At 37.4% G+C, this 22,724-nt stretch overlaps 3 protein-coding genes across 3 annotated transcripts; 2 read left to right on the forward strand and 1 right to left on the reverse strand.

The window, feature by feature from the left end:
• The first annotated feature begins 6,342 nt into the window (after window positions 1-6,342).
• On the forward strand, window positions 6,343-15,781 carry LOC134800380 (juvenile hormone epoxide hydrolase-like). Its single transcript, XM_063772880.1, has 8 exons — window positions 6,343-6,510; window positions 11,107-11,271; window positions 12,254-12,446; window positions 12,894-13,090; window positions 13,536-13,717; window positions 14,114-14,280; window positions 14,832-15,072; window positions 15,554-15,781. The coding sequence occupies exons 1-8, from the start codon at window positions 6,343-6,345 to the stop codon at window positions 15,777-15,779; spliced, it is 1,539 nt and encodes a 512-aa protein (XP_063628950.1). The 3' UTR covers window positions 15,780-15,781.
• A 774-nt stretch (window positions 15,782-16,555) lies between these two features.
• On the reverse strand, window positions 16,556-18,689 carry LOC134800135 (major heat shock 70 kDa protein Ab-like). Its single transcript, XM_063772600.1, has one exon. The coding sequence runs from the start codon at window positions 18,602-18,604 to the stop codon at window positions 16,727-16,729; it is 1,878 nt and encodes a 625-aa protein (XP_063628670.1). The 5' UTR covers window positions 18,605-18,689; the 3' UTR covers window positions 16,556-16,726.
• Window positions 18,690-19,010: 321 nt separating this feature from the next.
• Window positions 19,011-22,472, forward strand: LOC134799819 (GPN-loop GTPase 3). The gene is made up of 5 exons (XM_063772222.1): window positions 19,011-19,291; window positions 19,491-19,687; window positions 20,203-20,417; window positions 20,972-21,077; window positions 22,156-22,472. Exons 1-5 carry the CDS (start codon window positions 19,247-19,249, stop codon window positions 22,418-22,420), a joined length of 828 nt encoding a protein of 275 aa, XP_063628292.1. The 5' UTR covers window positions 19,011-19,246; the 3' UTR covers window positions 22,421-22,472.
• The last annotated feature ends 252 nt before the right edge of the window (window positions 22,473-22,724 follow it).

The raw sequence follows: 22,724 nt of genomic DNA on the forward strand, positions 1-22,724 counted from the left end.
CTGGTGTCTTACACAGTGTTCCTCTATTTTTGATGATGGACGGAAATTAACTTTTATATTTTTGGTGCGCGACACTTTACGCAACTCCTGTTCCTCATCAGTTTCAAATTTTGAGCTATGTTTAACGAGATCCGTGAGTAATAAGAGCACATACAGACTAGGCACCGTAAGGATGCCAAGTTTTTCAAAATACTGCCTGCAAGACGTCCTTTGTGGGATGCGAATCATGATTCTAATCCCTCTTTTTTGAGCGATTAGAGCTCTATTGATGTTGTATTGGAAGCTGTTTCCCCATAACATAATACTGTACCTCAACTTGGACTCAATCAGAGCATGATAAACTATTTTAAGATGTTCTATATTAATTTCATCTCTGAGCGTTCTCAGGGCATAGCATGCTGAACTAACTGCGTTCTCAATACCATCCAGCTCTTGTGTCCAGTTTAATTTAGAATCGAGACGTATACCCAGAAATTTTACAGCATCAACTACTGCTACAGATGTTCCATTCATAACGATTAGAAGCTCGTCATTTTTCTTAGAGTTTTGTTTGAACAGAATTATTTGAGTTTTATCGGTATTTAGGCATAAATTATTAAAAGTAAACCATTCATAAAAGGAAGATATTGCAAGATTGATTAGTTCATTGAGCTCTACTAAGTTTTTAGCGTGTACAACAGCATTAGTATCATCAGCATACATTATTAAATTACAGTTTGGTACTACATTAGATATAAATTTAACAAGATCATTTGTAAATATAATAAAAAGTACAGGGCCTAAAATGGACCCCTGCGGGACTCCTCGTTTTACTTCCACTGGTGCAGACTTAATGGATCTTACGCAACCATGACTTGTATCTTTTATTTCTACGTATTGGTTACGGTTTTCGAGATAGTTACGTAAGAGACCGTAAGTTTTGCCCCTTACACCATAAAACTCCAGTTTCTTCATAAGCAATTCATGGTCCACTGTGTCAAAGGCAGAACTGAGGTCTAGAAATAAGCCTACTACTCTATTTTTACTATGGATCTTTGAGATGACATCATCAATCAAAAGATTTATTGCATCTATAGTGCCTACATTCTTTTGGAAGCCAAATTGTCTTGGGTTAATTATATGATTGTTTTGAAGGTGTTGCAAAAGACGGGTTTTAATAAGCTTTTCGAAAATCTTTGACAGTACTGGAAGAAGTGATATGGGTCTATAATTATTCGGGTCTGTTTTTTGGCCTTTTTTGTACACAGGCACAACTTTGGCTACCTTTAACTGATCAGGGAAGATTGATTCATCATAACATTGGTTAAAGAATTGTGCAAGAGGTTCTGAGAGAATATCTATAGATTGTTTAAATACAAAAATTGGTATTTCGTCAAACCCGTAAGATTTCTTATTTTCCATGGCTTGCACGGTCTTTGTAACTTCAGAAGATGTTATCGGCCACCAAATTATATCATTATAGCACATTTCATCGTGATGTTTTAAGCAGTGGATTGCAGAGGACAAATTACCTGTACTCGTCATTTTACTGTAATCAAAACGATTAGATAATAATTCGGCAACGTCTTGTGGTTTGTATATAGTATCGCTATTGACTTTCATTACTAGTTTATTCTGTTTAAGGCCAGTTGATTTATTTCTATGTCTATTAATAACGCTCCAAATACCTTTAATTGATCCTCCGGTTTTATAAATTTCCCTTTGTACGGCTATTTTTTTTGCATGTCTAATAACTTTTCTGAATAAATTTATGTATTTATCACGGTAAATTAAAATAGAAGGGTCACAGATTGATTTATTGATATTTGTTATTATTCTCTTCATTTTACTAGATACCTTTACACCTTTTGTGATCCATTTTAATTTCACTTGATCTTTACATCTAAATCTCTTCTTCTTTTTAATAAAATTTAGATGGAATTCTTCAGATATTTTACTAAGAAACCCGTTAACATCCAAATTTGCCCAACATACGTCAGCTAACCTCTTTCTAAATGACTCTACAGATTTTTCATTTAGATATCTTTTCTCTATAACAATCATATTGTCATTGCTGGCTTCGTTTGTATCTAAGGTCAGACTACAGAATATTGCAGCGTGTCCGTCTGCTAACCCATTATGATCAACATCCGTTGTTATATCTTGGTTAAAGGGTAAATTGGTTAAAAAGTTATCAACACATGACTGTGAATGGTTACGTTTGAAGGTTATGTCGTTAATAAGGTGCTTAAAATTGTAACATTTTAGAAGATTAAGGAAGTCAGATCGTTGCTTTGTATCTATTAACAAATTCACATTAAAATCGCCACAAATAACTGCTTTTTTATCGAAAAGATAATCTAACAAGGTTTCTAATTGCTTCATAAATACTTCAAAATTACTGTCTTTAGGACATCTATAGCAGCAAACAATGTATACATTCGTTTTGATATCTCTAATTCCACAAATTTCAAAGCCGTCTGATACATATAGTTTGTTACATATTACCATTTCTTGTGACTCTCTATTTGAAGATGCCATAATCAGTGTACCACCCCTCTTTTTAGATGGTCTTGTGTTGAAAGATGCTAACGTATAATTAGGTAGGCTAAAAGAAGAAACAGCATTTTTATTGAGAAAGTGCTTACTAATACATACATAGTCCATTTGTTTATCCTGTTCATCCAGGTAAATTTCTAGCTCATTTGTTTTATTTGAAATACCGCATACATTTTGATGGAATATATTTAACTTATCTGTATTTTGAGCTATGTTGTTAGTTACGAAAAAAAATATCAGAACTGTTACTAAGGTTTAGTCGGTTGTTTGCCACCCAACGTATGTTATTACTCAAATTTTGTACAACATTCCTCATACCAGAGTTGTTTAACCTTCCATTGTTTGAAGAAAACATGTCCAAAGATACATTACGGTTACAATCATAGATATAAAAGCATTCATTATGATTCGGTAAATCTTTAAACATCAAGTGATTAAAATATTCAACTCTACTATTATATATAGGTTTGCCACATATGTATGTTGGGCACGCTACGACCAGATTTGTAAATGTGATACTTTTCGCAGCTTCTCTTATGAAGTGTACTAGTGCACCAATATCTTGAGAATTATGAAAATCTTCCTCTCCGATTAGAACAATACAGTAGTCATTCATCGACATGCTACGTAGTTGACTCTGTATATTCTTGAACAGCTCTCTTACACCTCCACCTGGAGTGATATGATGGCATGCAGCAAGACCTTTGAGGTTGTCATCGTTTCTTATTATATTTATTATTTTGTTCTTATTATTATTGCTTAAGATAAGCAATTTGTTTGGGTTGGATGAATCATTCTCCTTAGTCTTCGAGATTACGTCAGCCTGATTCTTTTCAACTGGCTGTATTGTAACTGTCATCATTGTTTTATGTTCAGGTGCTAACTTTTCAGGCAGTAGTGCAGTTTTTTCAGAGGAACACTCTGGGATAGCTTCGGTCACTAGCTTGGTTTTTAATTTATTTTTCTTGATAGGTACTGAAATGACGGGATATTGGTGTAGGTGTATTTTTTTGCAAAATATTCTCGCAAGCTTCATATTTCTTGCGTATCTCAGATATGTCATTTTTTAAATCGATGTTTTCAGTAATTAAGTTCTCTATTTTGCAGTTTGCTCTCAAAAGTTGGTCTTGCAAGTTATTTAGTTGCTTCTTAAGTTCTTCTATTTTCTGCATCTGCGTATCTGAGTTCTGTGATTGATTGCCATTTTTGTATGTAACGTCTGAGTGGTTAGTTAATTTCAATGTATGTTCGAAATCGAATGCCTTTTCTTCTGCCTCGTTCTTGTGAATGACGGTAATATCAAGACAGCTACTCCTATTTAAACAGCTTTTTGGTCGCAAAAATGAGGTATCCAAACTGTTTTCGTTAGTTAAATATTCAAATGAGTTTTGAACAGGGATATTATATTTCCTTTCCGTTTTATTTTCTGAGTGTGGAATTGATGACTTTCGTACCCGTTCGACCTCTGTCAGCGCAGACGCAGGTACTATTGTAGTCGTGGATGTATGAGATGATAGAGATGAGTTACGGTACCCAATCTCCTTTCGAATTTTCGGCGTGCTACCCCTTTTCACCGGTATCTTACATTGCCTACATTTAGAACACATCCATGACGCCTTGCGGTCTCGGTCCATTAAGTTATACAATTTTTCCATGTTTGAACATAAAAGATCAAAAGCACGCTCACACCGGGAACACGTGAGGTAATGTTTTCCTTGGATATAATTTTCACATTTTGCGCAGATAGGTTTTGTACTTGACGCCATTTTCCCGGTTGCGTAAAGTTTTAAGCGGCCAAGTTTTAAGTTCAATTTTTTCAAATGTTTTGCTCAGGTAAATTACTTTATTAATGATGTCTAATTGTCAAAAACACTGAAATTATAATTACACTGCACTTATAAACAATCCTGACCACCTATATGGTGTTTATATACAATATTTACAAAGTTTTGGCTAAAGGTCATTGACCGTAGTTGGTAGCAAATGTTTTGCTTAGGTAATTCACTTTATTAATGATGTCTAATTGTCAAAAACACTGAAATTATTATTACACTGCACTTATAAACAATCCTGACCACCTATATGGTGTTTATGTACAATATTTACAAAGTTTTGGCTAAAGGTCATTGACCGTAGTTGGTAGCGTCCTTTCGGCGGCAGTTATGTAATTTGAATTTTTTCGATATTTACACTAATTGTGGGCATAAATCTTTGTTTATATACGTATGCAAACACTGTTTTTAATCGCTGTAATGAGATAGGTGGAATAATATTATAGTTTTTACATAAAAAAGTCACCATTTTAAAGCTTTAGCAAGGATACACTATTTGAACTCATAGCGTCGTTGTATCACTATTGTTTTTTGAGATAACATTTGCTGTTATCAATTACACTTTAGTCTATCATTTACAACACTTTTTTGACACTTTTACCATTTTTACGAATTAAATAAAGCGCGGTTGTTAACGCGCGGCGACAGCTCTCTCGATTTTAAAGTTTACAAGCCTCAATTAGTTAATTAATGTTTTATAATTTTTCTAACATACTTAATACTTAGGTAAGTCACCATGGCAGATTAAGAGACAAGCAATATTAAGCTAATTGAGGTTTGCAGCGCGTTTATTAATATCGCAGTAACTGACATCTCAGGCCCTCCGCTCCGCCATTAAATTTAATTTATATATTTTTTAATTTATATATTTACCTACCTGAGGGCCCAACCAAAGAAAACTCGAAACGCTACCATACATTATTTACGTTTAACCGTTTAACGTAGTGTTCGTTACATTTTCTGCAAACGATTGTCATCATGGATAACGAAATTTTGTTGGCCCTCTATCCTTGTAACCCAGAGAGGAAACTAGACTATAATATTTTGTCATCAAAATGTAAGTTCGAATTAGCCCTTTTCCTCACAAAGTTTTCCTTCTAATTAACCTAACCTAACAAATTAATTTACAATATAATTCCTAGTACCTCAAATGCGTTTGAGAATGAAGACCCCATTACGAAGTCGCAAACAACTGCCGATTAGCAATGCACCGATACCGTTTACATACCGAACAAAACGTCTGGAATACATTAATCGACTCGATAAAAACAATCAATCAGGTTTGCAGTTTCAATGTGTTAGCTTGGTGTTAGTCCACTCTAGTCAACATGTTTTGATATTTACTTTGTGCATAATAATTATAGTTTATGTGACTGCTACATAATGAAGGGCATTAAAATAGGAGTGTAGGTTTACATCACACCTACCTACAGTTACGTACACTAAGACAAGTCTGAAACGATTTTGATAGCACACGCAGTGCAAGTGTTATTTTAAACGTCAAACTTCTATGAAAATATGACGTATTAAATAACACCTACACTGCGTATGCTATCAAAATCGTTGTAGACTTTTCTTGGTCTAACTCTACACCTGCTTTATCTATACACATATTATAACCTCTCTATAATTTATTCAGGAAGCGCATGTTACGACCGCCATAGCGACATTTGATCACACTGTTTTCAATTGACATTTAATTTGGAATAAAACGTCATCACGTATTAATAGTCGAATGAACTCAAATCTTTATGCTGGACGTAATTTGCTGTTTTGAACGCATCATAGAGGGTTTATGATATGCGTGTAGATAATAGTATTTTATGCGATTGCTACACAACGAATAAGACTGGGCTTATGAAACGAACGAAGTGAGTTTCATAATAGGATCATACTAGTGTTTTAATGCCTAATTATGTACTGTTGCATACACTGTTTTACTGTGCTTTTATTCTGTGGTAATAGTCCAATGATGCGTGTAGCATCCTTGCTGTTCTGTCTTGTGTTCGTGGCATGTGAGTGTAAAGTCAAAAGAAATGACGATTTACCAGACAGAAGCCCAGTGGAAGGTCTCGTGGAAACGATCAACAAAGTGTTTCCAGTGCTTGCTGATATCTTCAAAAGCGCTTTTGGAACAATAGTAAGTACTTACCTAATTCTTTAAAAAACGAAACTGTAGGTCTTAAGAGCCAACAGGAGTGGTCATTCCTCCATACAAACGTAGTCCTCGTTTTCCTCCGTGGTTTTTGAAGCTAGAGCAATGATTTTTTCAACACATATTAATATTGTCAATATCTGTGTCGGACCGTTTTGCTTTTTTTGATATTTTTGTTTTTTAAGGCGCTAGAGCCCTTCAAAAACGGCCAAAATGGCCTAATAGACTATGCCGCAATGAGAGGCGTGGTATTCAAAACTGATATCAATTAGCCAAAAAAGCAAAACGGTCCGACACAGATAATTTCATAATCATTTAGATTTCCAAATTTGGTTACGATTGGTTAAGTTTTGGGGGAGGAAAAAGAGGACTACGAAACCTCGATTTTTGTCATTTTTACGCAGGATTTTTCGCCTCAGCTGCAGTTGTCCCTATCGCACTAATTTTAGGGGCGGAGTCAAGTTTCTAAATACGTACACAGCCAGAAAAGTGATGGGCAATAGTCGACATTTAATGTCGATAATCTAGTGATGTAAGAAGTTATCGATAAACCGTCTTGTGTGAAAATATCTAGATCCTAAGATACAAGGGGTTTTGGGTTGAGAGTAGGGAACACATTTTTGTAGTTATGATATACAATCTATTATGAACTTTTTGATTCTAATATTTCAAATTAGAAATCAAAATCAAAAATATTTTATTGCATGGTTAAAATGGGTTAACAAAATTTTTAGGTACCTACAGGCACGCTTCGTAATTGTCGAGCAATTTAGGGTCCTAGCTGAATTGGTTGTTCCATACTTACTCGTGCTCTATGGAATGTCCAATTTAGCTAGAACCCTAAATGGCTCAACAGTCACGGAGCGTGACAGTACAAATGATTCATGTTCTGTATATCCTGCCCTACAATGGCGTTAATATTTGGTTGTCATGTCTATACTTCGTTTTTAAGCATTATTGAAAAAAAAAATAGTAAATACTAATATTAACCACTAAGTACATAACTATTACAAAAAAAGCTAATAAATAATTATACGATTGCATGCTTAAAAAAGACACGTCACCTTCACTCTAATGCTAAACAAACGAAGAATAAGAACTAACAGCGATAAGACCGCCTGTTGCTACCTTTATCTACATTGTAAATCGGTTTTAGGGTTCCGTACCCAAAGGGTAAAACACGGGACCCTATTACTAAGATTCCGCTGTCCGTCCGTCCGTCTGTATCTCTGTATCTCACGAACCGTGATAGCTAGACAGTTGAAATTTTCACAGATGATTTATTTCTGTTGCCGCTATAACAACAAATACTAAAAACAGGATAAAATAAAAATTTTAGTGGGACCTCCCATACAACAAACGTGATTTTTGACCGAAGTTAAGCAACGTCGGGCGGGGTCAGTACTTGGATGGGTGACCGTTTTTATAAATAATGGTACGGAACCCTTCGTGTGCGAGTCCGACTAGCACTTCGCCGGTTTTTTTTTAATTTGTTTTTATGTTTGTGGTGTAATAAAGAATATTTTAGAGTCAGACCAAGAAAAGTCTACAGCAATTTTGATAGCACACGCAGTGCAAGTGTTATTTATATGTCATAATTTCATAGAAGCGACGTTTGAAATAATACTTGCACTGCGTGTTCTATCAAAATCGCTATAGATTTTTCTTGGCCTAACTCTACTTTAAATTACAAAGTAAGGCCTAAATTATAAAATAAGGCCCATCAATGTTTTTTTTTTGTGTTTATTAAACTTGATATTTTGTCTATAGTATTAGCGGACATGGCCTCAAAATTTAAACCCGCTTAAGAATCGGGCCTTATTTCGTGCATTATATACAATACTACCCATTTTTGTGTAGTCATTATTTATACTATAGAAGCATTGTTTGAGTAGCCAATTATTTAAACAGTATTTTTTTAAAGGGCAACGGTGGCAATATTTTAAGGTCTGGATAATAAGATACAGATCTTAATAAGGATATCAATGTAAGTGAATGTTACCATGACTACCAAACAAACAAATGTGATAGAATTTGCCAGCTGGCATTGTAACATTCAGACAGTTACCTATGTACCTAATCTGAAATATGAATAAATTAGTAATATTTTAAACAGGAAAGTAAACCGAATTTTGGCCTTTTGCTGGACACAATCACAATAGTAATTTGTTTTACAAGAGGGCAAAGTTTATCGCCACCGGTTGATGCATTTGCAGCACCAATGGTAGAAAATGCAAGCTCATCATCAACTGCATAATCGACGTTTGATATGACTATTGAATCCGAGCTTTTTGATCATGAATCATGATAAAACAAAATTTTAGAAGGTCGCAGAATAGTGGATTTAAAATATTTATTTTCTGTGATCTCAAATATCAGGCACGATCATACAAATTGTACATTTGCTGATCTTGCCTTTGTCATTGAAAGACGTAAGGGTTTACACAGAGAATATATATTTAAGTGTAATATGTGCAAAAAAAAGGAAACGATACACTCTGAAGACCCAAAAAGAAAATGTTAGTAAATACTGCTCCTCCCCATGGTTACTTGGTTCCTTATTCAACCTACCTGAAATTAAACGAGTAGGTTAGTAAATTATATCATTTTACATTATAAAGTTAAATGTTTAGGTATCTCAATCACTTACTCACTGGTGGACATGGACGCAAAATTTTTGCCCATCTACTTATACTATCTTATAAAAAATGAAATTTTGAAAGTTAGCACGCTTAAAGTTCGTTTTTTTTGCATTAAGGTAACAGATTTTGACATGTCTTATTAAAAATTACCATTGAAAAATAAGTCATAGCAAATATGTTAGAATTATAAATCATATTAATGAGCAAGAGCACCCTAAACCGGCGAGCGTGTATGAGGAATGTTATGAATGTGAAGGAAGCGAAAGTGGTATGTCAGGATCGTAGCAAGTGGAAATCCGTGGTCTCTGCCTACCCCTCCGGGAAATAGGCGTGATTGTATGTATGTATGTATGTATGTATTAATCATATACTTTTTTATATTCTTTTGCTTTCATAAGTAATATAAACTAATTTTTGAAAGCGTTTTTCAATAATTATTAATAAAAAGACACGTCATGATTGTTTACCTTCTTTCTAATGCTAAAAAATAACGAACTATAATAACCGGGCCTTATTTGGTACAGAACCTTGATTTGATAGGTACATCGGATATTCTGGGCCCCTGAGTTTGTTACGTAAAGGACAAAATGGTGACATGTGGTTAGAGCTGATACTGTTAAACTAGTGGTTCTGTGCGCTAAGTATAAAAAATAAGCTTCAGCGAACTCATTAAGCCTAGGACCTCTACACCAATCTGACACCTGATGCGATCGATTGGCTGCGTAGCCTGGATGTCGACTTATAATTAGTTATACTAGTAGCATGATTATATTGCCTACAATATTAATACGCCATACGCTTAAAAAAAAAAAAAAAAAAAAAATTAAGCCTAGAAAAAACCCTACACCCTACTGCCACTTAAGTCAGTCTTGAGTCTTTGAATCAATTTCCGTAGTAGTACTACTACTACTAAGGTACTAGGAGGTAATAAGGCCTATAGTAGGTATAATAAGGCCTACCTGAAAAATAATGTTCTTACAACAGTGTAACCGTGTTAGTTATTTGAGTAACATATATGTAAAGTGATACAATTAAAAGCTAACAGCAAACCAGTACATAAATTATATCTTATGTACTTCTTATGAATTACACTCTTATAAAGGTTTCGGCTAATTACGCTTAATTACTTGAATAAAGGTAGATGAATTGCGTGCGGTCCAATAGGTAACCACAACTCACGGAGTCCAAAACAATAAGCTGATCAGCAAAGTCAAGTAAACAAAGGCAAGTCACAGTAGTAGAAAGATTATCGAGTTCCGTAAACGTAAGCCGGGTCAAAAAATTCAATCGCAACACAGTAAGTAATAAGTGAACGCCTCGTGGCAGTAACGCACGAAAAATAACATTGCAAATTGTCGGCAATGAGGCGCGCGCGGGTGCAAGCGTACGCATCTGTGTGCGTGCATTACACACACAAATACAGTCTCTCACGCCCCGTCAGAGCGACGGGTATATTCAGCTTGAAATCTCAAAATTGACTTTTAGCTCAGCTCCCGTTTCGTCTTAATAACAATGTAAAAAACTGGCCAATTGCGTGTCGGACGACTTTGTGTATTGATTGAGATATTGGTGGATCCTGTGGAAGATAGTTTTGGCTCATCCTCTAATAGATACTGACTGTACTCATACACATAGCCAGCAGCAGAAGTAGCTAAGCAAGAAGTAGGTAGCTAAGAGTATATAGATCTTATGAAAACCACCAAACTTATGGTCCAAAATTTCCCAACTGTGGTCTGAAAGTACCTCAAACCTTAGTCAAATATCTTAGTTTAGGTGAGACAATTATTTGAATAAACCAATTATAAGGCAAAATATTTCATATATGGGAAAACAAACCGAAAAAAACATTGGTATGGATAGATATTTAATTACGTATGGACTATTGTAGGGTCATTTTATGCCACATCAAGAGATGAAATGAAACCACCTCAAAATTTGATCACAGAATCGAGTTGCTTTCCACGCAGCTCTAAAGGGAGCAGTCCACTTGGTGGACCTGGCTTTCCCCGCACATCCCCCACCCCGCGTGCCTGAGCGCTGGTGGGGGGAGAACCAGCACAGAGACACCAGTATTAGGAGGTTTACAGTGCGTTTCTCCGATGAGGTAAGTCTTTCTATTAAAATTAAAAAATCATTCATGGGTAATTGTGTAAGATTTTATAATAAACTTCCAAACCATATTACTGAATTATCTATTAATAAATTTAAGAATTATGTAAAGCGTAAACTTATTTCTAAAGCTTATTATACCACACAAGACTACATGAATGATATTACAACGTGGGATTAATTGTTATTCGAAATGATTATTTATTTATTAGGTACATTTGATTATTGATGAGGAAATGGATATTCCGATGTAATACTATCTACTTCTTTTGCTACTTATGCTTTTTTTTTGACATTTAGATTTTATTCTAGAAATTCTAGACTAGTATTTTTTTATACAATCTTTTTAATGTTTGACGATCCTTTTGTGAAATTCTTAGTGTTAAATTTGATATGTATAATAATCCAATTTTATTATGGAATAATATTAACATCAATAAATTGCTCTGATAATTAGATTAAGATTAATTACGATTCATAAGAGCTTGTTGCTAGGCCTACATGAATAAAGTATATTTTTGATTTTGATTTTGATTGATTTTGATTAGTCACAAGAATATAGGTTTTCTGGACGTTGGGATTCCTCCATCGATTGACACAAAGAAGCCCCCTTAATAGGTCGTTTTTCCTGCATTCCTGCGCAGCGCTTTCATGACCTGACTATCTGTTTCTTGTAAGATTGTTTACTATCTATTATGTATTATCATATGCTTTGTATGAGAATTTTATCATATGTATTCAACATTAAAAAGAGGTACGTCCCTGCTGGACATCAGATTCCTCATGGTCTTTCGACCATGTTGACGTTAAGGGCTGATTCTGGAGGCGAGGCCGTGGGCTTTTGATCCGTGTATTACACCTGATATATCTCTACCTGCTGTTAGAAAAAGCCTTCTATTTCGTATTTCTATATTTTTATTACCTGACCAGTAATTAGGGACATTTTCAGAAAGCTCAATTATAGTAAAATGTTGCAGATGATATCCGACCTACGCTACCGCATACACTACCGTCGAAACTTTACGCGTGCGCTCCACGGTGTCGCCAACACCTACGGTACCCACGCCGCCTACCTCGCCCACTTCCTCGACCACTGGGCTTACAAATACGACTTTGCAGCGAGAGAAGATTGGCTGAATAGTTTTCCGCAATATGTCACGAACATTCAGGGTAAGTTTACCGGGTCTCGATTGTTTTAAGTCATATTGTATTGTTTGTTCTAATTTTCGTTAGTAATAATTTGTTTGGTTCAGAAACGCGTAACTTTTCAGGATTGCCATAAAACAAACAACCTAACGTATCTACCTATAGGATAACCTTACGAAAATCCTGAAAAGTTAACGGTTTATGTTTTAGGACTAATGATAATATGACAAACAATAGGTACGAGTACATTATGACTTATGATTTAAAACTTTATGTCAATCAAAAGGGACCCCAAGTCTACCGCATACAACATCGTCAGAACCATGTCAGAGCCTTTATGATACTTTTCTCTGGACGGCAAACACCTCTAGCTATACAAAATTTACGCGGAACTGGCATGATTTAATATGGAATGCAAAACGAGTCCACTATCAACTAATTTTGAATTTATAAAGACACTTCAATCTTCAGGCCTAGACATCCACTTCATCCACATAAGACCTCCCAACCCTCGCAAGAAGGTGCTCCCAATCCTGCTGCTGCACGGCTTTCCGGTCACCGCCTTTGAGTACGTCCACGTTATTCAGAACCTGATGGAGGAGAAAGATGACTGCGACTTCGTGTTCGAGATCGTCGTGCCGGACTTACCGGGATATGGGTATTCAGAGGTTAGTAGCATGTCCGTGGAAAGACGTGGCAGGATAACTCAGACTGAGGAGGATCGTTAGGCTTTATATTTTTGTGAAAGCGGCCTAGAGTCAGACCGAGATACGTCTGCAACGATTTTGATAGGACACGCAGTGCAAGTGTTATTTTAAACGTCAAACTTCTATGAAATATTATGACGTAGGTATAAATAACACTTGCACTGCGTATGCTATCAAAATTGTTGCAGACTTTTCTTGGTATACTCTAAATAGATTCCAATTTCCGTAGTCTGTGGTTTTATATAAGTTTACGTTATCGACTTTATCGTTTAACATGTTTGTCGTAAACATGAACGCCATCTAATCTAATTGGGTGCCTCAGCAATCATCGACTGCCCGGAGCAGATAAAACTTACGATGTCATTACTCATTGTACTCCACTATTAAACTTCACAAACTGTTACAGGCAACATACAAGCCAGGCATGGCGCTGTACCAAATGGGCATCATCATGAAGAACCTGATGCTGCGCCTGGGCAAGCCGCAGTTCTACATCCACGCCGGGGACGTGGGACACGTGGTGGGGGATGCTATTGCTACACTCTTCCCTGAGAGAGTTCTGGGATTCCATACTAATTTGCCTATCAGGTGTTGTTAATTTTGCCTATCACTCGTTTTTTTTTTGTACCAACAAATGCTTTTTTTCTGTACCAACAAATGCTTTTTTTCTTTTATAGCAGGTCAGAACAACAAGCTTATAGCCCTGGTGGTGTTCATTTATCGTATAGTCTATGGACGCTTTTGACAAGCAAAGATTAATTTAATAACATTTAATTCATCAATCTCTTTTCCTGAAGGGATATCGAATCACTTGTTTAAGTTCAAAAGTTCTTGCACGTTATCGATGCTTTAAGAACTTGTAACTTCTTGAATTTATTTAAATTGGTAGTTTCCACAGATCCACAGAAAATTACGCTACGCTTGTAAAATGACTATTGTAAAAGAATATATATTTGAATAGAAATCCAAATGACATTATTCCAGTAACCGTCCTCAATCGCTGACCAAATGGGTGCTAGGTCAGCTGTACCCGCCAGCAGTCGTCGACGGGCGATACGAAGACCGGATGTACCCTCTCTCAACTCGTCTGCAGGAATATCTGGAGCACTTCGGCTACTTCCACATGCAGGCTACTAAGCCGGATAACGTGGGTGAGTATAATCCTAAAGACTAGTAATTCCTTTGACCACCAAAGACGTCAACTGACGACCTGACGTGCGCGGCTACAACCCAATATTCGTGGATTTCGAGTATTTTGGCAAGGTTCACAGTGACGCGCCGCACATGACAGGCGTGACGTTCAAAGGGTTAAATTTACTTCAATTGCTTTGACGTAGAACCTCCGCCATGATTGTCGGTAGACGACGTCTTTTATCGTTTCGGCTACGCTGGACGTCATGCTAGGAGTATGTGCACAGACTTGGCAAGCAACAGGGATTGGAAGCACCACCACGAACTTATCACGAATATAGTGGCACTTTCATACTTTGTCGCTGCACAGTGGTGCAGAAGTTAGCTTCGGCTACGAACTGTATCTTACGGACCGATACGACCTTCAAGGAAAGAGCGTACTCCCATCTTAGGCCGGCAACCCTTCTGGTGTTGCACGTGTCCAATTGTCCATGGACGACGGCAATCGCTTACCATCAGGCGATCCGCCTGCTCGTTTGCCTCCTTTATATAAAAGAAACTTTGTTCCCAGGCCACGGCCTCGACGAATCCCCAGTAGCTTTAACTTCCTGGCTCCTCGAGAACATCATGATGGGCACCGACCGCACCGGCCAGTTCGTCATCGACGGCAACCTATCGCAGCACTACGACATGAACGATTGGCTCGACACCTTTACCATCTACTGGGCGAGCCAGAGTACGACGACTGCTGTGCGGTCGTATGCCGAGTTCCTGGCGTTGAGGAGGGATCCGTTGTCGTTTGGCATCTTGATGTAAGTAATCATACAGTTAAGCATTGTCCTAAATTAAAAAGAAAGGTCAAGAGCTGGCACTGAAGATCAAAAAAAATTACATTCAGTTTTGTAAATTTGGCTTGTACAAAGATTGCAAACCAAATAATCTGTAAATTAAAAGATATAGGTAGGGGGGTACGCGAGTGTAAAGTCTGACACACTAAAGAGAACCCAATTTTGTATTTCTGTAGTTGTAGGAAGTCTTAAGACCACTATTGCTTGAATTTGGAACTCCTGACTAGTTTACCCTATCTTGATGGTCAGGGGTTTCCTAGTAAGTCCTTGATTTTCCCCGTAGACATTTACCTCAATAAAAATGAATAATGAGTGAATGACAGGAATTGGTGGGAGACGGGTCAAGACCGGGATACGTGGAAAGGGACGAGATAAGCGTTTGCCCAGCAGTGGGACACTCTAGGCTCATATAAATAAATAAATGAGTGTTATTATTATTGGACAGGACTCCGACGCCCGTCTTGTTCGCCGCCATCAACTTTCGCTACGAGATTGTGTACATGCCAGACGACTTCCTCCGAGACAAGTACCCCAACCTGGTGCAGACGACCACGCTGGACTTTGGAGGACATTTCGCTGGGTTCCAGGTGCCGGCGGTGCTGGCTGACAGTATATGGACTTCTGTGGCCAAGATGGAAATGGTCCGCAGAAACCAAGGCGCAATACCATAATCCCACAAGTCATATAGAAGTACCTAGTCTATAAGATACTAGTAGTATTAAGTTATAAATAGAGATATGATTTATATTAGCATTCGTTTCATTATGGCGGTCTTCACATTGGATGTAGATCGACCATAGAAGGTAGAATCGTATAGAAGTGGTATACGCGTGCCTCCGTGAGGGACAAAACATACGCAAATGCGACACTGTGATTGGTCGAATTTATTTGTTGCCCACCATTATCCATACAAAAAAAAGGTGGGGAACAAAAAATATGTGAGACTGTGATAAGGACAAACAATAATAGCGCTTTCTCTGCTACTCCTACTGAAAGATACGTAAGACTATCCCGTTCTGTCAGTTATCCCCACCACTCATGCCCAATCCAGTTATACTAGATTCATGAGATCGACAGTACGCTTTGGTGTGCGAGCGGAATATCGCTATACGAGCATATTGTTGTCTCGCTTGACATACCTCCGCCGGGGTGGCGTGCCGATCTGCATCAGTATGACGACCGCGTAAAAACCTATAGTAGCCACTAGAGCAGTGGTCGGCAACAAGCGGCCCGCGAACCTTTCACTTGCGGCCCGCGAGCCTCCCTGGCTATTTTGTATGTAATATTGACGAACGACAATGTCTGATAAAGTCATAAATATTAACAAAGTGCGGCCTGCGTCAACTTCGGTAACTACTATTTGGGCCTTGGCTGCTAAAAGGTTGCCGACCGCTGCACTAGAGGAAGGATAAATCCCAGAAAATTATAGATAAAATAATATAAGATTACAAATCAAACCTTCACTATTTATTAGACTAAATATTTAAATAAACTCCAACTACATTTTTGAACAAAATATCCAGACCAAAATATAAACAAAACAGCTATTTTGAGCAAATGGGTTCAACTTAGCGTAATAAAAAAACTACAATAGCTATATTAAAATAGACGAACAACTTCAATCAACCTCTTCAATGATCGGTCCATCGCTGCCCCCAGTTTTTCCAGCAGCACCATGGAGTTTCTTCATCAACGGGGCGCAAGCGACGGTCAAATCCTTCAGCTTGCTCACATACTCGTCTTTCTCAGCTAGACTGTTGCTGTCCATCCAACGGATAGTGTCCTCACACTTACGACGAGCGTTAGAACCTTTTTCTGCATCAAGTTTACTTCCAGCTTCGTCCAACGCCTGCTTCACGCCATAAGCGTAGGATTCCAACTTGTTCCTTGCGGTGATCCTATCTCTCTGCAAATCGTCTTCATGCTTATATTTCTCAGCATCAGATAACATTCGATCTATGTCAGCTTGCGACAGTCTACCTTTATCGTTCTTTATAACGATGTTCTTGCTCTTGCCTGTGCTATTATCTTTCGCAGATACATTAAGGATTCCATTGGCGTCTATGTCAAATGAGACGTCTATTTGTGGGACGCCTCTTGGAGCGGGCGGTATACCAGTCAAATCAAAAGATCCTAAAAGGTTATTATCCTTTGTCATAGCTCGTTCGCCTTCGTAAACTTGGACGGTGACAGCTGGCTGGTTGTCAGAATAAGTCGTAAATGTTTGAGACTGTTTGCAAGGTATTTTGGCGTTACGTTCGACTATCTTTGTCATGACGCCACCACTTGTCTCAATACCAAGTGATAAAGGAGCAACGTCCACTAAAAGGACATCTTGGATTTTGGAATGGCGCTCTCCGCCTAAGATGGCCGCTTGTACCGCCGCACCGTAAGCCACAGCTTCGTCAGGGTTTATGGATAAATTAAGCTTCTTGCCATTGAAACAGTTTTGCAGCATACTCTGTATTTTCGGGATTCGCGTTGAGCCACCGACGAGCACTATATCGTTGATTGAGCTTTTGTCTAGTTTTGCGTCCTTGAGAGCTTTCTCCACAGGCTCTAAAGTATTTCGAAAGAGATCAGCGTTGAGCTCTTCAAAACGTGCTCGTGAGACTCGAGAGAAAAAGTCTATTCCTTCATAAAGCGCGTCAATTTCGATGCTAGCTTCAGTGCTTGATGACAGCGTACGCTTTGCTCTTTCTGCCGCTGTGCGTAAACGACGCAATGCCTTGGGGTTATTTCGTAGATCTTTCTTATGTTTCCGTTTAAATTCATCAGCTAAGAAGTTTACAAGTCTGTTGTCAAAGTCTTCCCCGCCTAAATGAGTGTCGCCGGCAGTAGCCTTCACTTCAAAGAGCGATCCTTCATCTATTGTCAGTATAGACACGTCGAAGGTTCCTCCACCTAAATCGAAAATTAAGACGTTTCGTTCTCCTTTCAAGTCTTTATCCAAGCCGTATGCCAGAGCAGCTGCAGTAGGCTCATTTATAATCCTGAGGACATTCATTCCTGCGATAGCCCCAGCGTCCTTCGTAGCCTGACGCTGTGAATCGTTAAAGTAAGCGGGAACAGTAATAACTGCATCTCTCACAGAGCTACCAAGGTATGTTTCAGCTACTTCCTTCATCTTGATCAGCACCATGCTGCTGATTTCTTCAGGAGCAAATCGTTTAGACTTTCCTTTGTACTCTACTTGAATCTTCGGCTTGCCTCCATCGTTGACTACTTTGAATGGCCAGTGCTTCATGTCTTGTTGGATTTTAGGGTCATCAAACTTACGCCCTATAAGTCGTTTAGCATCGAAGATGGTGTTGCTGGGATTGAGAGCCACTTGGTTCTTGGCGGCGTCGCCTATGAGGCGCTCGGTGTCCGTAAACGCGACGTAGGAAGGGGTGGTGCGGTTACCTTGGTCGTTCGCTATTATTTCTACGTTGCCATGCTGCCACACCCCTACACATGAGAAGGTCGTTCCCAAGTCTATACCAATTGCAGGCATTGTAGTAGTTAAATAATCGCTCTTAAATATCACTTGTGTATTTGATGCGCTTGTCAGGTTTGTTTTTTTAAAGGTTTGACAGATTTTCTGACAATATTTTACATTCAAAGCTAGTTTGAATATAGAAGATGACGTACCTACAATAAAAATAACTGCCAGTTAAACCGTGATTTTATTAAGCTTTTTTTGGTTATTTCATAAATCTCATAACGTGAATGTGACTTTACTGAAACAATGTTTTGATAAAAACGTGATAAAAACATGTGGTTTAAAGAAAATTTTATGAAATTCATCTAAATGTGTGCAGTAGTCTAACAAAGCGTAGTCTTCCTAAACCGTAGGAAAAAATGTACTGTGGTAAAACAAAACGCGGAAACTTCAAACAGTTGTCATTGTCACTGTCAAAAGTGTCAAAGTCTCACGAAACATTGTTTATTATTCGAGTTGAAATATCTGTATAACATGTTTTCTGTTGTGATTAATCCTAAAGTGTGATATTTAACACGTTTTAAAACCAATTAGACAGTGATGCAATATTTTGCTTAAGTTAGTAGATGCAAAAATCTCTATAATTGTGTACGTTTATCAATATAACCTACAAACCATATGTACAAGTGTTATTTCACTTATTTAATATAAAAAATGCGATACGCACAGTTAGTTGTTGGTCCCGCTGGTAGTGGAAAGGTAAGTTAATTCTTGCATTGTTAAGAAAACAATGTATTATTAGAATTAAGTCTAATTTTTATCTAAAACATTGTAACTATTATTTTTATTGTGCACATGTTTCTACATAAAATTATAGCTGATCCACCGCCTAACTTTAATCATAAAATTGCCTAATCACTAACTTTTACAATAAAATACCTAAATATTCCAACTTCAGTCCACATACTGCTCAACGATAGTGAAGCATGCTTCGGACTCGAAGCGGATAGTGGAGGTGGTGAACCTGGACCCGGCGGCGGAGCACTTCGACTACGAGCCGCTCGTGGACATCAGGGAGCTCATACACCTGGACGATGCCATGGAAGATGAGGAGTTGCAGTTCGGGCCTAATGGTGGACTCGTTTTCTGTGTAGAGTAAGTAACTAACTTGAATACTCTTGACTAAATTGAATACTCTTGACTAAAATTTTGCTACTAAAGATTGTTATCGATTATAATCACTTGTGTCTCTCAATGATCTTAATTTATATGCTTGACGCATGTTGTTATTGCATTCAAAGGCCCTAAACACTAAATAAACCCCATAAATCTATTACATTTCAACAAATAAATAATTGTTAAACTAATTGTACTAAACTTTTAAAAATTAAAAAAAACCTTTTATTTTATTTGTATCTATAGTAAGTCCGTCTAAGCTTAACTCTGTCTGTCTAACTTTGCACTGACTTAAAGTGAGGAGTGTCATTATAAATGTCATATTTTCATAGATTTTGACATTAATGATAACATGGCCACACTTAGTCTTTGCAAATTGCAGAGTTAGCTTGGTCTTTGACTATGCTTTATTGCACAGTATGATAATTTCTTTGCAATTTAGTTGGTTAATTTTCTATTTTCATGGAAAGTTATAATTATGTGTTTGATTTCAGAACCCTTCTAGAAAACTGTGACTGGCTTGAAGAACAGCTCGGAGACGTAGACGACGACTACATCCTCTTCGACTGCCCCGGTCAGATAGAACTGTACACACATCTGACGGTGATGAGGCGGCTGGTGGACCAGCTGCAGCGGTGGAACTTCAGGATCTGTGTCGTGTTCATGGTGGACTCACAATTCATGGTCGATGGAGCTAAATTTCTATCAGGTATTTTCAAATATCTTTGTTTTATTGAAATCCAGATATTTCAAAAGTTGTAGCATAATTTTTTATGTGCCAAAATATCAGGAAGTCAAACTAATATTTGTAGTACAGTCAGCAGCAGAAGTTGCTAAGCGGGCCAGGTTTTCAAAATCACCTTGACGTGACTTTATTGTTAAGAGAATAAGAGCGTGTCAAGGTAATTTTGATTTGAACACCTCGCCCGCTTACCACCTTCTGCTGCTGACTGTACCATCGCCCACACTGTTTACTGACAGTTCGTAAACCTACAAAAGGCATAAGGTCCACCGATGGACAGTTAAATAGTGTTGCTGTTTGTACTATATCTCCTTCGCAATCTTAGTTATTGTATTTATCCTAGCAAAGAGTTATTGATTGGAATAGAGAGGTAAAGTCTATATAACATGCCCCCTAGTTTGGCGCGGTACAGCGCCATATATTTTAATTTTATTTAACTGATACATGTATGTCTGTGACTTTTCAGTCAATCTGTAAGTGCTGTAAACTCTTTTAGTAAACTTGATATAAATATTGTTTAGGTACAATGGCGGCCCTCAGCGTGATGGTGAACCTGGAGTTGCCACACGTGAACATCCTCTCAAAGATGGACCTGCTCAGCAAATCTGCCAGGAGTCAACTTGACAGGTACTATAGTGTTTTTTTAGCATTAGAAATAAGGTAAACAATCTTGATGTGTCTTTTAATTGAAAAACACATTTTAAAAATAAGTTACGGCAAATATGTAACAATTATGAATCTAATACGATCATTTATATTCTTCTGCTTTCATAAGTAATAGTTACTGATTTTTAAAAAGCGTTTTTCAATTAAAAGATATGTCAAGATCGCTTACCTTCTTTCAAGTTCTTTCTAATGCTAAAAAAAACGAACTATTAGGTCATTACCTATGAAATTGGCGTTTTGTTCGGAGAATTTCAACGAAACACGAATTTCCATACAATTAATTTAACGGATATTTTTTTGATGGCTAATTCAAACCAAACAAAATTTTTCCAGTAATTTTTGACACCTTTAAGGTATGTTTTCAATATCTCCATTTCTTGAAAATTGGTACCATTAGAAAAATATAAGTAATTTTAATACTCGAACCGACAGCACATGAAAAGACCTATTTTCAAGGCTTAATTCTGAACACTTAACAATAAAAAATAACAATTAATTGCTGTCAAGCAGTTTGGCGAAATCATATTGTAGTTTTATTGTAATTGTGTATGTACTTATGTAAAAAAAAAAAAACTAGGATCAGACTTATATCTATGAACAAAAACGCCAATTTCATAGGTAAGGACCTAATATAACCTACATTTATCTGATCGGACGAAGCCAGCTGACTTAGCATAGGAATAGGGTACAAATGTAGTGCATAATTGTTTTCCTTCGTATTTTCACGGAAACGTACGAACGTGTCCTGCTATTTTAGTCAGTCTCGGTACAAAAAGTTGACATTGACTGAACTAGCATGACAAATACGAACGTTTCCGAGAAAAAACGATGGAAAACAATTATGCACTACTTACATGTAGCTGATTTGACTCCTTAGTAAAATGACCTATTGATTTGTAGCTATTCACTTTTTTTATTCGTTTTTCTTCATTTACTACCCAATACCCATTGAGCGAACAAAAGCCAACCATCTGGGATTCAACTTAAGAAATACCCACATCTCATAGACAGCAAAAAATGAATACAAACATTTTTTCAGCTACCTAGACCCAGACCCGCACATCCTTCTAGCCGACATGCGACACTCAAAATCCAAATGGCACTCGAAATACGCCAAACTGACAGAGGCCATCGGCGAAGTCATAGAGAATTTCAGCCTCGTCCGGTTTTACCCGTTGGATATAAAGAAAGAGGAGAGCATAGACGACATCTTGCTGACCATAGATAATATTATACAGTATGGAGAGGATGCCGATGTGAAGATTAGAGATTTTGATGAACCAGATCCAGATGATGATGAATAAATTACTAGGTATTAGGGTTTCTGTAATAAAATGTGATATGAAGTTACTAAAATTGTTTCTTTGCCAAAAACCTGCCACATTTTAAACGGACGTAAAACGCGAAAATTATTTCCACGCGCTTTCTCTCTTAAAAAATTATATTCATTGTAGATAATAATTATGTAGTCCTAAAAAATAGTGTACTAGTGTGATGTCTGAAATTAAATGGCACTTTATGTACGGAGCTATCAAATTGGTGTATTTCCATTTGTCCCCGCCTCATGCATCCTTGCGTCGTAATCCTCAGTGATGAGGGTCGTGACCT

The sequence above is a fragment of the Cydia splendana genome, chromosome 19, assembly GCF_910591565.1.
Source record: "Cydia splendana chromosome 19, ilCydSple1.2, whole genome shotgun sequence".
Classification (NCBI taxonomy): Eukaryota; Metazoa; Arthropoda; class Insecta; order Lepidoptera; family Tortricidae; genus Cydia; species Cydia splendana.